At 37.8% G+C, this 14,475-nt stretch overlaps 1 protein-coding gene across 15 annotated transcripts in view; it reads left to right on the top strand.

Moving 5' to 3' along the window:
- ERBIN (erbb2 interacting protein) overlaps positions 1 to 14,475 on the top strand; it is a 153,025-nt gene that overhangs the window by 75,335 nt on the left and 63,215 nt on the right. For all 15 annotated transcript variants that reach the window (XM_066242242.1, XM_066242232.1, XM_066242251.1 and 12 more), the window contains 4 exons: positions 5,031 to 5,109; positions 8,395 to 8,484; positions 10,504 to 10,560; positions 13,508 to 13,571. In XM_066242242.1, the coding sequence (XP_066098339.1) occupies positions 5,031 to 5,109; positions 8,395 to 8,484; positions 10,504 to 10,560; positions 13,508 to 13,571 (290 nt within the window). The remainder of the gene's footprint in view (positions 1 to 5,030; positions 5,110 to 8,394; positions 8,485 to 10,503; positions 10,561 to 13,507; positions 13,572 to 14,475) is intronic.

Genomic DNA, 14,475 nt, shown 5'->3' with positions numbered 1-14,475 from the left:
TCATTTCATCCCTTGACCAATATAATGATTTGAGTTTACATTTCTGGTTTAGATTGTTTTGACTAGAATTATGTACTATTTGTTACCGTAACCTTTAAAGTGAAGAAACAGTAAGTAACCACTGTTAGCTTACATTCTGCAATCTGGGTTGCATTATTGATGCCTTCCCAAGTAGAGAACATCAGGAATTTTCATGGGGTTGAAAGTTTGGGTTTATTACTGATGCATTGGGCAAAAACCCATACTGAGGGGTTTGAACAGCAGTCTCTGAGGGTATTTTAAAAAGAACTTATTGCTTGGCCTGTGGTGGCACAGTGGATAGAGCATCGACCTGGAACACTGAGGTTGGTGGTTTGAAATCCTGGGCTTGCCCAGTCAAGGCATGTATGACAAGCAATGAATAACTAAAGTGAAGCAGCTATGAATTGATACTTCTTGCTCCCTGTCCCTTTCTCTGCTCTCTCTATAAAATCTATAAATAAACTTTTTAAAAGATTGTTTAAAAATAACTTATAGGATTTGAGCTTTTATTTGGTGATTTTGGGAGGATTTAAGAATATGAGCGTTTGCTGTTGATGGGGTGTTGTCAAGAAATAGGGGTTATTGTATGATTGGGAATCATATATGTGTATGTGTATATATATAGTATATACATATATATGTATAGTATATGGAGAACAGATTATACTGAGGTTAAAGCTGTAATTGGTTAAGAAACAGCAGTCACTTAGTAGTTGGGAGAAGGGGTTGTTTGGTATATTGTGGCTTTGATAATGTTCCTATTTTGTCTTTGTTCAGACATGATTGCAGATTTGTTTTTGTCTTGATTTGTTGTGGTCAAAGAATAGCCTGGTCTGCTGTTAATATTCTGTGAAATTGTTTAGTTCAACAGGATACCAAGGCCACCCTTTGAATTCCAGGCAGCTAGTTCATAGTAAGACCAAGAATCGGATGATAGTACCAAGTCAGTTTCTAGATGTCAGGAAGTATTTTCTTTTTCCCAACAATAAAGAAAGTTTTTCTGTACCTAACAGTAATATGGATGGGATAATTGTGTTTTATAATGTCCAATCTAGTACATTTTATTGTTTGAATATCAGAGTCAAATTTTTATTAAAAGGAGTATATGACAGAGAAGGAACATTATTAAAGTCAAGTGAGACTGGAAAAGGAACAGATCATTGCATTCATTAGAAAATTAAAAGTAACCTAGGATAAAACTCAGATTCTACATACTTATGTATAAGAATAAAATGAGCCATCTTTCGGGACCAGCTAACACAAGCATTGAGTGTAGACCTCATTGCAAAAGTGGCTTGAGGCCCTGGCCGGTTGGCTAAGTGGATAGAGTGTGGGCCTGGCGAATGGACATCCTGGCTTTGATTCCCAGTCAAGGCACACAAGAAAAGTGACCATCTGCTTCTCTCCCCTTTCCTCTCCCCTTTCTCTCCCTCTTCCCTTCCCACAGACAGTGGCTCAGTTGGTTCAAGCATTGACCCTGGGCACTGAGTATGGCTTGGTTGGTCCGAGCATTAACCTCAGGAACTAATTTTTTTTTCCCCCAGAGACAGAGAGAGAGAGTCAGAGAGAGGGATAGACAGGGACAGACAGGAACAGAGAGATGAGAAGCATCAATTATTAGTTTTTCGTTGCGCATTGCGACACCTTAGTCATTCATTGATTGCTTTCACATATGTGCCTTGACCGAAGGCCTTCAGCAGACCGAGTAACCCTTTGCTCGAGCCAGAGACCTTGGGTCCAAGCTGGTGAGCTTTTGCTCAAACCAGATGAGCCCACGCTCAAGCTGGCGACCTTGGGGTCTTGAACCTGGGTCCTCTGCATCCCAGTCCGATGCTCTATCCACTGCGCCACCGCCTGGTCAGGCTAAAAATATCTTGATTTATTTGAGCATCAGCCCCAGCCAGGGATTGTTGAGTGGATTCCGGTTGGGGTACATGTTGGGTGCATTATCTCTTCTCATTTAAAAACAAAAACAAAAAACAGAAAAAAGAAAAAGTGACTTGAGCAAGCATTTGAGGAAGTGAGGAAGTTAGTCATGTAAATATTTGAAGTCAGAAAGAGGGAAGAGCCAATGTAAAGTTTGTAAAGTACAAGGGTCCACAGCATGTGTGAGTATCAGATGGCCAGAACATAGCAAGATGGGAGGGTGATAAGAATAGTGATGATAGGGATTTGGAGCAGTAAGTACTATAGAGCCTTGTAGGCATTATTTGTATGGACTTTGACATTCGTTTTTCATGAAATGAGTCGATTGGGAAGTTTTAAGCAGGTCATTCAGAGCATGACCTGACTTATTTTAAAGGTTTACTCCTGTTATATGTAGCTATACTTTGGATACAGGAGTGAAAAGTGACCAGTTAAGATGTTATTTCAGTCACCTTTGGTGATACTGATGGACGTAGTAAGATGTAGACAGATTGTAGATATATTTGTGACCTGTTAAAATGTTATTTCAGGCCCTGGCCGGTTGGCTCAGCGGTGGAGCGTCAGCCTGGCATGCGGGGGACCCGGGTTCAATTCCTGGCCAGGGCACATAGGAGAAGCTCTCATTTGCTTCTCCACCCCCCCCCCTCTCTGTCTCTCTCTTCCCCTCCCGCAGCCAAGGCTCCATTGGAGCAAAATTGGCCCAGGCTCTGGGGATGGCTCCTTGGCCTCTGCCCCAGGCGCTAGAGTGGCTCTGGTTGCGGCAGAGCGACGCCCCGGAGGGGCAGAGCATCGCCCCCTGGCGGGCAGAGCGTCGCCCCTGGTGGGCGTGCCGGGTGGATCCCGGTCGGGCGCATGCGGGAGTCTGTCTGACTGTCTCTCCCTGTTTCCAGCTTCAGAAAAATACCAAAAAAAAAAAATGTTATTTCAGTGACCTTAGGTGATAGTGATGGCAATAGTGAGATGTGAACAGACTGTAGATATATTTGAAAATTGAGTCAGAGAGTTCATGATGGATTTGATGTTGGGATGTGAGGAGAGAATCAAGGATGACCTCAACAGCATTGGTCTGTGCAAGTGGAAGGATAGAGATCCTGCCAGCTGAGATGGGGACATTTGGGGGAGTTGTAATATTTAATGAAAAAATCAGGAGCTAATTTTGCACATGTTACTTTGAGATAAGATATCCAGTTTTTCATCTGGGTGTGGAGTTCAGTCAAGAAGGAACTGTACTAGATGATTTGGGAGTTGCCAGCACATAGATGGTATGGAAAGCCTGAGATGAGATACAGCCATCAAGAGCATGAGTGTGAAAGAAAAGAGGCCCAAAGAATGAGCCCTTGTGGCACCCCAACATTAAGAGCTGGACGACGAGAAGAAAGGTATAAAAGATACTCAGAAAGAACACTACTGAGGAAGAAAGGAAACCAATAGACTTAAAATATGTGTAATCATTGCTATATTTTATCTTTTTTTTTTTTTGACAGGAAGGGAGAGAGAGGGAGGAGAAAGGTGAGAAGCATCAACTCATAGTTGCTTCACTTTAGTTGTTCATTGATTGGTTCTCATATGTGCCTAGTTGAGGTGCAGGGGAGGCACAGGAGAGCAAGTCTCAAGTCAAGCCATTGACTTTGGGATTATGTCAGTGATCCCGTGCCAAAGCTGGCATCCTCTGGGATTTAAACCCGGGACGTCAGCATCCCTGATTGACGCTCTGTTTACTGCACCACCACCAGTCAGGTTGTACCTTTTATCTTTCAAGAAAAGTAACCAGCCCTGGCCAGTTGTTTCAGCGGTAGAGCATTGGCCCAGCGTGTGGAAGTCCTGGGTTCAAATCTTGGTCAGGGCACAAGGGAGAAGTGCCCATCTGCTTTTCTACCCTTCCCCCTCTCTTTTCTCTCTATCTCTCTCTTCCTCTCCTGCATCCAAGGCTCCATTAGAGTAAAGTTGGCCTGGGCACTGAGGATGGCTCCATGGCCTCCGCCTCAGGCGCTAGAATGGCTCCAGCTGCAACGGAGCAACACCCCAGATGGGCAGAGCATCTCCCCCTGATGGGCATGCCGGGTAGATCTCAGTCAGGCGCATGTGGGAGTCTGTCTGACTGCCTTTCCACTTCTAACTTCAGAAAAATACAAAAAGAAAAAAAAAAGGAAAGAAAAGTAACCATGTCTTAGTATCCACAGTCCTTGGCATAGTGTCGGACACTCTGTGTAGTTGGTACATACTTACTGAATAATAAAGGATTGGTAATTTCAACTTGGTACCTGTTTTGTTTGAGTTACCTAAACAGTACTTAAAGGGCATCTGAAAATTTTCATTTGGGGCCCTTGCTGGTTTGCTCAGTGGGTAGAGCGTCGGCTGTGTGTGCAGACCTCCTGGGTTTGATTCCCAGTCAGGCCACACATGAGAAGCAACCACCTGCCCTCTCCCCCTTCTTTTTCTCTTCCCTTTTCACAGCCAGTGGCTTAATTGGTTCAATCATCAGCCCTGAGCCCTGATGATAGCTCAGTTGGTCTGAGCATTAGCCCAAGATAGGGGTTGCCAGGTGGATCCTGGTTGGAGCATATGTGGAAATCTGTCTACTTCCCCTCTCACTTAAAAATAAAGAAATTAAAATTTTTATTTGAAGTTAAGGAAAGGGGAGGGAACTGGAGGTACAGATTTGGACCATAGACCATATATGGTTGGAATTGAAGTCATAGTAAATATATACATATATATTGCTAGCCATTTATAAAAGCAGAAAACTGATGAGTATTTCAGAACTACTTACTTAGGGTACAATTATTACTATGTGTCCCTTATCACACAGAGAACACACTAATTTTCAGAAGAGCCAAGAGAAGGAGAGAAACATAAAACTAATTAGGATAATTAGCAGTTATAAAGAAGCAAATGAACAAAAGATGTAAGGAAAAAGAGAACTTGTTATGGAAGTAGTTGTTTGGTTGACATTGGTGTTGTCAATTTATCTAGATGCTAAGTTGATAAATTTCCAATCTGCAAAATGTACATTATTATTATTGTTATTATTCTGCCCTATATAATTGATTTTTAAGTTAATCATTCTTTATTTATTTTTTTAGGAATACAGGAGTTTCCAGAGAATATAAAAAATTGTAAAGTTTTAACAATTGTGGAAGCCAGTGTAAATCCTATTTCCAAGTAAGTTCTCTGTTGAATTGTAAGTTACTTTTGTGAGTAACCTATGAAAATATGAATAGTAGTAGAATACTAGTTATACTTTCTATATTTTAATGAATCATTAGTATTAATCTTAAATCTAAATAAAATGTTTTAGATTAAAATGAAATCTCTTAATCTTTCTAACCCTATATTTTGCAAAGATAAATTTGACATCCAAATAGATTATGCAAGTATTTTACTCCAGGTTTCACAGATAGTTATTGTCAGAAATAAGACTAGAATCCAGGTCTTCTTGCTCATTGTTACTGGCATAATATAAGAATGTGTTCACCTGCAAATCCATTGTGAGGCACACTCAGACTTTTGAAAATAGTAAGCTAAAAGGTCAAAATAAGGAGAAACAATGACAAAAGAAAAAGGAAAAAACCCTGTGATTGGTTATACCATATACTATAAGTCATCTATGTTCTTTCTTGATGGTAATTGGCTATAAAAAGAACACTTTTCCAGTGATAAAGCAGTTAAAATTTTCAAAAATGGAATGATGAAGCAAAAGATAGAGTGAAACATAGGTTAGTTAAAAGTTGAAACCAGCTTTCACATATTATAATACTGTATTTAATGAATTTTTCTGAACATAACATTTCTTCACTTTCTGTGGGGATATGGAGGAATGTGATGTAGGGGAGAAAGGAGATGAATCAAAGACTTGATGTGCCTTACTGCAAGAAAGTTTTAGCCTGACCAGGTGGTAGCACAGTGGATAGAGCGTCGGACTGGGATGCCAAGGACCCGGGTTTGAGACCCTGAGGTCGCCAGCTTGAGTGCGGGCTCATCTGGTTTGAGCAAAGTTCACCAGCTTGGACCCAAGGTCGCTGGCTTGAGCAAGGGGTTACTCAGTCTGCTGAAGGCCCGCGGTCAAGGCACATATGAGAAAGCAATCAATGAACAACTAAGGTGTCGCAATGAAAAACTAGTGATTGATGCTTCTCATTTCTCTCTGTTTCTGTCTGTCTATCCCTATCTATCCTTCTCCCTGACTTTCTCTCTGTCTCTGTAAAAAAAAAAAAAAAGTTTTATGCTTGATAAGTCCAGGACAAACATGTAATATGTTTTATCTTCATTTGAAAATATTGCTCTAGCATCAAGTTCTAGACCTGTAATTTCTTTTGTAAGTCAGAGGGAATAAAAGTAAAACTATATATGTAGATTCTTTTTTTTTTTTTTTTTTTTTTTTTTTTGTATTTTTCTGAAGCTGGAAACAGGGAGAGACAGTCAGACAGACTCCCGCATGCGCCCGACCGGGATCCACCCGCACGGCGACGCTCTGCCCACCAGGGGGCGATGCTCTACCCCTCCTGGGTATCACTTTTTCCGTGACCAGAGCCACTCTAGCGCCTGGGGCAAAGGCCAAGGAGCCATCCCCAGCGCCCGGGCCATCTTTGCTCCAATGGAGCCTTGGCTGCGGGAGGGGAAGAGAGAGACAGAGAGGAAGGAGAGGGTGGGGTGGAGAAGCAAATGGGCACTTCTCCTATGTGCCCTGGCCGGGAATCAAACCTGGGTCCCCCGCACGCCAGGCCGACGCTCTACCGCTGAGCCAACCGGCCAGGGCCTGTAGATTCTTTTTTTAAATTAAAAATGTATTTACTGATTTTATAGAGGAAGGGAGAGAGAGGAAAAAGAGAGACTTCTATTTGTTGTTTCACTTATTTATGCATTCATTGGTTGATTCTTGTATATGCCTGGACTGAGGATCGAACCTGCAAACTTGGCATATTCAGATTACACTAACCAACTGAGCTATCCATCCAGGGTCATATTGGTTCTTTTTTTCCCCCTTTTTTCTTCTTTTTCTTTTAGAAATTAAATTTATTGGGGTGACATTGAACAACAAAAGTACATAGGTTTCAGGAAAATATTTCTATAGCATTTGAACTGTTGATTGTGTGCCCATTACCTAATGTCAAATCATACAGGCTCTTATATGGCCTTCAAATGTCATTAAGCTTTTTATATTATTTCTCTCGGGCTTATTATAAAGTTTTACAATTTTTATTTATTTATGGGCTGGATGTTGAAACTGAAAGTAATCTAAACCAGTTGTTCTCAATGGGAATGATTTTGCCTTCAAGGTTTATTTGGTAAGTTCTGGAAACATTTTGGTTTTCACAGTCTGTAGTTGTGGGCAGTGACTCTGCACTGGCTTCTAGAGGGTAGAGGCCAGGGTTGCCACTAAGCATCCAACAATACAGAAGAAAACAACAAAGGATTATCCAGCTCCAAAAGTCAATACTATCAAGGTTTAAAATTCCTTATCTAGCCTGACCTGTGGTGGTGCAGTGGATAAAGCGTCGACCTGGAAATGCTGAGGTCGCTGGTTCGAAACCCTGGGCTTGCCTGGTCAAGGCACATATGGGAGTTGATGCTTCCAGCTCCTCCCCACCTTCTCTCTCTCTGTCTCTCCTCTCTCTCTCCCACCCCTCTCTAAAATGAATAAATAAATAAAAAAAAAACACACACACACACACAAAAAAAACCAAAAAAAAATAAACAAACAAAAAATTCCTTATCTATTTCTTTGGATCAGTGTTAGCTAAGGAGAATTTTAAGAGTGCCTGTAGCCTGATCAGGCGGTGACACAGGGGATAGAATGTGGGACTGGGATGCAGAAGACCCAGTTTTGAAACCCCAAGGTTGCTGGTGAGGTCACTAGCTTGATCGAGGCATCATAGACATGACCCCATGACCTCATGTTTGCTGGCTTGAGCTCAAAGGTGGCTGACTTGAAGCCCAAGTCCAAGGTCGCTGGCTTGAGCAAGGGGTCATTCACTTTGCTGTAGCCCCCGCCCCTTGCCCTCATCAAGGCACATATGAGAAAACAATCAGTGAACAACTAAGGTGCTGCAACGAAGAATTGATGCTTCTCATCTCTCTCCCTGCCTGCCTGTCCCTGTCTGTCCCTCTCTCTGACTCTGTCTCTAAAAAAAAAAAAAGTGCCTGTAAATGTCATAGGTTATGTCCTAAATACATTTCTGTGTATTGTGACCCATTCATAGTTGGCAATTTGGACAGATTTTATCCTTAGACAAACATTGCCTTATTAGTTTTTTACGAAGAGATAAAGATATAAACAGTAGAACAGGTAAGTTATTATAAAAGGCAAATTTCAATTTGAGGATACTCATAAAAGTAAAGAGGTGGCTATTATTTGTTTAGAGTATGTTTGGGTTAAACAGATGCTTAGATTTTAATAAGAGACTGAAATTGTGTATGTGAATTTAAATTCTGGTATATTTTATATAGGCTTCCTGATGGATTTTCTCAGCTGTTAAACCTAACCCAGTTATATCTGAATGATGCTTTTCTTGAGTTCTTACCAGCTAATTTTGGCAGGTAAATTATAGTTTCTTTTAAAATATTTTCTTGTTAGCTCCTATAAAATTTATAAAACGGAAAGTTGCTTTATTAATACTATTAACTACAGTTTCATAGGCTCCTCTTTTGTAATTATTTCCAAGCATTGTGGTTTTTATAGTTTCTTCAGAACTTATTTTGACTTTGAATTTATTTTTCTATGTAAACAATAAATAGTGTAAATTTAAAAGGAAAGTATAATATAGGACTTGATTGGTTTTTAAAGTATACAAAAAATAGAGTTTAAATAGGGGTAATTTCTGTATATTTGAAGTAAGTAATGCTTTATTCTTAGCTTTGCATTTGAAAACGATTTAATTATCTACCTTCTCCACTAGAATAAAAATTTTAGAGAAAAGAAACATAACACATAGATACAAACAACAAGGGGGCAATAGACAGAAGGAAAGGGAGAGAAGAGCAAAGGTAGGGAGGGGAGTAGGGACAGAAAAAGACTGCATGAGGCAGAGGTGCTGATGCTGCGGTGTGTAAATGGTGTTATATTGACTTGTACACTTGAAACCTGTATGGTTTTGTGAACCATGTTATCTTAGTAAGTTTTAAAAAAAATGAAGTAAAAGGAAAATGTGTTTCTGGATTCTATAACATTGCTCTTCCCTCCCCCTATTATCTGAATGTTTCTGTTCTTATTAAAGTTTTCTGAGTGATTTTTTAAATGAAAAGATAGATCAATAAATGAATGAATACTAGGTATCAAATATTATAGTTTTAAGATTAATTGCTAGAGAATCTGCTATCCACCTGCATGTTAATTTTATAGTCATCTTTTTGTCTAAAAATAAAGACAAATAGTATATGATTTCACTTATATGTGGAATCTTTAAAAACTAACAAACAACAAAAAAAAACCCCAAAATCCCAAGCTCATAGATACAAAAAACAGATTGATTGGTGGCCGTTGTGGGTATGTGTGGGGTGTGCATGGGAGTGGGGAGTTAAAATGGGTGAAACTGATAAAAAAGCACAACTTTCCAGTTATAAAATAAGTCACAGGATGTAAAGTACAGCATGATAACTATATTTAATGTATTGCATATTTGAAAATTGTGAAGATAATAGATCTTAAAAGTTCTCATCAAAAGAAAAAAAATTTGTGACTGTGTGATGATGGATATTAACTAGACTGTGGTGACCATTTTGCAGTATATATAAGTATTGAATCATCATACTGTACACCTGAAACTGGTATAATGTCAATTATATTTCAGTAAAGAAGAAAAGAATTCTGGGCATTGTTTCAACCCAGTGACTATTTGTGAGAACTACATTGTCATGCTTTGAATATTTATATATCTATATACATATTTGTATATGTATATATTCATATACATACACATGTAAAGCTTATATACTAATGGGATTCCTGTTTTGTATCTGGCATTTGAACCAATTTTTGTTTTTACCTAACTGTATATACACATAACATTGTGTAAGTTAAAGATATACAACATTGTTGATTTGATAATTTGATATTTATATATTGTAACATCATTGCTCTTGTAGTATTAATTAGCATCTCTGTACCACTTAATCTGCTCATTTTTTCTCTAAATTTATTGGAAAGTACATCACTGAAGTGCCAGAGGATTTCTCCTTTTCCATGTCTCCTTATGTTCTCTCATGATTTCCTCTCAGAGCTGAACTCTAGAGGTGAAGGATTATTCTTAAATAGCTAATAATTTTGGTAGGTATTATCGCAGGTTTAAAGTGCTCTGCGTTTGTTTGTTATTTTAAAGACAGTCATTTTTTGCTTTGAATGTGTCTGGAAGTGTTCTCTCCCCGCACCCCAACAATTCTGAAAAGCAGAGATAGTCTCTTCTTCTTAATATTACTTTGTACTCCTGTGTAATTTTTAATACAGTATTCTACACATTGTAATTACACAATAAAGATTGACTGCTTTTAACTTTATAGTATGACATTAACATAATTGAATTCTTTGTCATAGATGCTTGATTTGTTTTTCTTGTTTTGCAGATTAACTAAACTCCAGATATTAGAACTTAGAGAAAACCAGTTGAAAATGTTGCCAAAGTAAGTAGAGGTGCTGTGCTTTGAAAATGTAGTTTAGAATTCTTAAATCTTTAGAGAAATGCTAACTTTTTTTTGAGAAATGTTAACTTTTTACTATTTGAAATAGTACAAATTATTTTGAAAGGCTGATATTTGTGGTCATCATATTTAAATAAGTGGTGTTCAATATAAAAATCTGTGCATCTTTGGTATTTAATAGTGATTTCACAGTCTCGGGAACTCAGTCTTTTGTGACAAATGTCAAAATAATAAATATATAAAATCCACTTGAGTCCCAAGGAAAGGCCCCAGTTTATATACTAGAAATCTGACAAAGTATTCATTAGACAGATCCAAAGGGGTCCTCGTGTGAAGTCTTAATAACTCTGAGAGTTTGTCTGGTTTTGTAGTCTGTTGTAAATTAGAAACAGAGTGGAGGGCCCCCTACTGGTAGGTAACGTCAAGTAGAGGTGTCAGTCCAAGAGCAAATAAGATAGTCTACAAACTCAAAATATACTGTGTAGTCTGTGTTCTTTTATTAAAGAAATATCTGAAAATACCCTGAATTCATTGCTACATTTTTACAGTTCAGGCATTGGCAGACTATAGTCTGTAATTAATTCTGGCCCACTGCCTTTTTTTGTAAATTAAATTTCATTGAAACCATATTAATTTATATACTGTCTATGGCTGCTTCTGCTTTACAGTGGTACAGTGGACTAGTTGTGACAGAAAGTATATGCCAAGACTAAAATATATATATATTTACTATCTGGCCCTTTACAGAAAAATTTGCTGACTCCTGTTACGATTTGTTTGTTAAGAGTTAACTATCACCTCTTCAGGGAAGTGTCTCCAGTTCTGCAAGAGTTAGTTGTTCTGTTACTCAATTTCTATGGCATCTTATTTATATCTGTTATGACATCTACTACACTAGTCCAATTTTTTAATTCAGTTCACTCCCTTCTTACCTGACCAGCTATACACCGTGCACACACACTTGTATCTCTTCCCTTTCCCTCCATGACTGTAATTTTTGATGGCAAAGAGCATATACAGTTTTGATTTCCAAAAGACATTGTGTATTAGCTAATTGTTCAATGCAGAAATGATTAGAGTTTATAGTGATAGTTGTGAGAATAAATTAGGGGGAGTTATCCCATATTAAAATTTAAGAAAGTTTAAATATTTTACATGTTTGGTATTGGCATTGATGACTCCTTAACTCAAAACCTGACTGTTTTCTAAGAGGTTTGACTAATCAAAATGTGAATTGTATAGCCTAGAATTAATATGATCTATCTGATCATAAGGAGTTCACTTATTTTAACTCATTATTTTAACTCCTTAACTTCAAATATGCAAATTTAATTCTTTCCTACTTTATTTTTAAGACTTATGGTTAAAGCTGTAGAGGCTTCACAGTCTATAGAGTCATGTGCATTCTGGCTATGTGAGTGAACCTTTTTGTGATCAAAGATAAGAGCAGTGGGAAAGCTGTTTTAGATACGTAGTTAAGTGAAATTTAATACTGTCTTAATACCAGAGGGCACAGTACCAAGAAGACAGAGAATGTGTATTTTCCCTCAGACAGGAGAAGAGAATATAAAAATGAGTTAAATACTAAAGAACTTTAGACATAAACAGGAGGAAATTTGAGGAATGTTGTTTCTGCTCTCTCCTTAAAGTGGGGAGCTTAATCTAAAGTGAAAAGGTTTGAAAATGAAATTAAAACGAAATTTTGTGTCTTAAGTAGATTTTCGAGGGTAGGAATAGGACCAAAGTTGCCACTTTTAGCTGGAACAAGTTAAGATAGAAATGCTTTTAGAACTTTACCACTGTATTTCTTTTTCATTGCATTGTGTGATTCACAATTTCCTAAATTAGCTTTAAAACAGTGTTCTAAGGATGTCATTTGTAATTGAAACTTTCTAATGCATTGCTTTTCTTTTTTGTACCCTTTTATAACTGCCTCTTGTTGATATAGTGTTTAATTGCTACAAATGAATTTTGTTACCTTGTTATTATAAGAATGTTGAATTTAAAAAAATAAGATTGTGTTTTCTTTTTTTCTTACCCACTCCTCCCAGACCTCTTTAATTTTATGGAATGCTCACCTGATACAGCATTGTGGACATAGGAGTTAAATATTGTAACATTTAATCTTTCTTCAGAAAGATCCTGCTAACACCTTTTGCTTTGTTATGAAGCAAACTAGAACTGACTTAAAGGTTTTCTGGACAAAGACAGATATGAGTAAGGGAAGTAGAATTACAGTACCTGAGAACAGACACTCATAAATCTAAGTTAAATCAGCTTTGAGAAGAATTGGTTTTGTGAGATGAATTAAATTAGCATTGATAGCATGGCATATTTAAGATGGAAGGTTTAGGGGCAATTAGCTTTCTCTAAAGTTAAGTCCATAACCTAATGACATTGCAGTTATGATATGTGTTTTATATTTTTTCCCACTAAAAAGCCAGAGAAACAGTTAAGCGGGTTTTATTTTACATACTGTTTCCAATAGGTTTAATTTCCAGAGATGATGGAATTACACATGCACATAGATATATTGCTTCTTATACAGTAACTTTTCTATGTTTAGATATACAGATACCATTGTGCTACAGTTACCTACACTATTCAGTGCAGTAACCTGCTCCACAGGCTGTATATCCTAGGAGCAGTAGGCTCTACTAAATAATCTGCATGTGTAGGTTTGTATAAGAATACTTTATGATGTTCACACAACAACATTCGCCTAAAAATGCATTTTTCAGAACGCCTGTTATTAAGCAAGGCATAACTATATAATGACTTCTTTTCTTAGAGAATTTTTATTTTATTAACATATTAAAGTCTATACATTTTTAGACATTACATAAGAATGTTTACACTATTAATTTGAAAGCTTTTATGTAATTGATATTTTTGTGTACTTAATTCTTTATTAACCCATTGTGCACAGAACCATGAATAGACTGACCCAGCTGGAAAGATTGGATTTGGGAAGTAATGAATTCACAGAAGTGGTAAGTTCTCACCAATCTCACTGTTCATAATCTTATATTTCATCAAAAACAAAATGTGAAAATTAATATATTCTCTACATATTTAAGTATAAAACTGGCTAAAGATATACACACATTTTTTAGAGAGAAGATATGAAAGTTCTTAACAGGGAAAATTCACCAGATAAAAACATCTAACAGAAGTGAGGGTAAAATATAAAATTAATGTGAAACCCATGGGAAAGGGTAACCAAAAATTTTTAGGCATAGGGAGTAGAAAGTTTGAGAGATTATAAAGGAAAAATAAAGTTTCATCAGACTAGAATGCATCAGAAAAGTACTACTTCTGGTCAAAAATAACTCCCAGGGGTATTACGAATTTATTCAGTGATAAAACACTTCTCTATAATAATAGCTAAAGGGAAAATATTAAGTGAAACAACTATTATTTTTGAGTTGGTAGTGAGATCTCTGGATTCTCCTTTTGCTTTGTATGCAAAGTGTACTATGATGCTGAATGATAAAAGAAAGGAGGCCCTGGCTGGTTGGCTCAGTGGCAGAGCATCAACCCGGCATGTGGAAAACCCAGGTTTGATTCCTGGTCAGGGCACACAGGAGAAGTGACTATCTGCTTCTCCATCCCCCTCTCCCCATTCTCTCTCTCTTTCTTTTTATTCTATTTCCCTACTTTAGTCATGGCTCAGTTGGTTCGAGTTTATTGGCCCCGGGTGCTGAGGATGGCTCCTTGGAGCCTCGCCTCAGGTGCTAAAAATAGCTTGGTTGTGAGCATGGCCTTATGTGGGAGTTGCCAGGTGGTGGTTGGGTGGATCCTGGTTGGGGCACATGTGAGGGTCTGTCTCACATCTCTCTTCCTCTCACTTGGAAAAGAAGATGAAAAAAAGGAGTATCTAAGTAGGTTTTTGGC

The sequence above is a fragment of the Saccopteryx bilineata genome, chromosome 1, assembly GCF_036850765.1.
Source record: "Saccopteryx bilineata isolate mSacBil1 chromosome 1, mSacBil1_pri_phased_curated, whole genome shotgun sequence".
NCBI classification, from domain to species: Eukaryota; Metazoa; Chordata; class Mammalia; order Chiroptera; family Emballonuridae; genus Saccopteryx; species Saccopteryx bilineata.
This window is presented reverse-complemented; position numbering and strand designations above follow the sequence as displayed.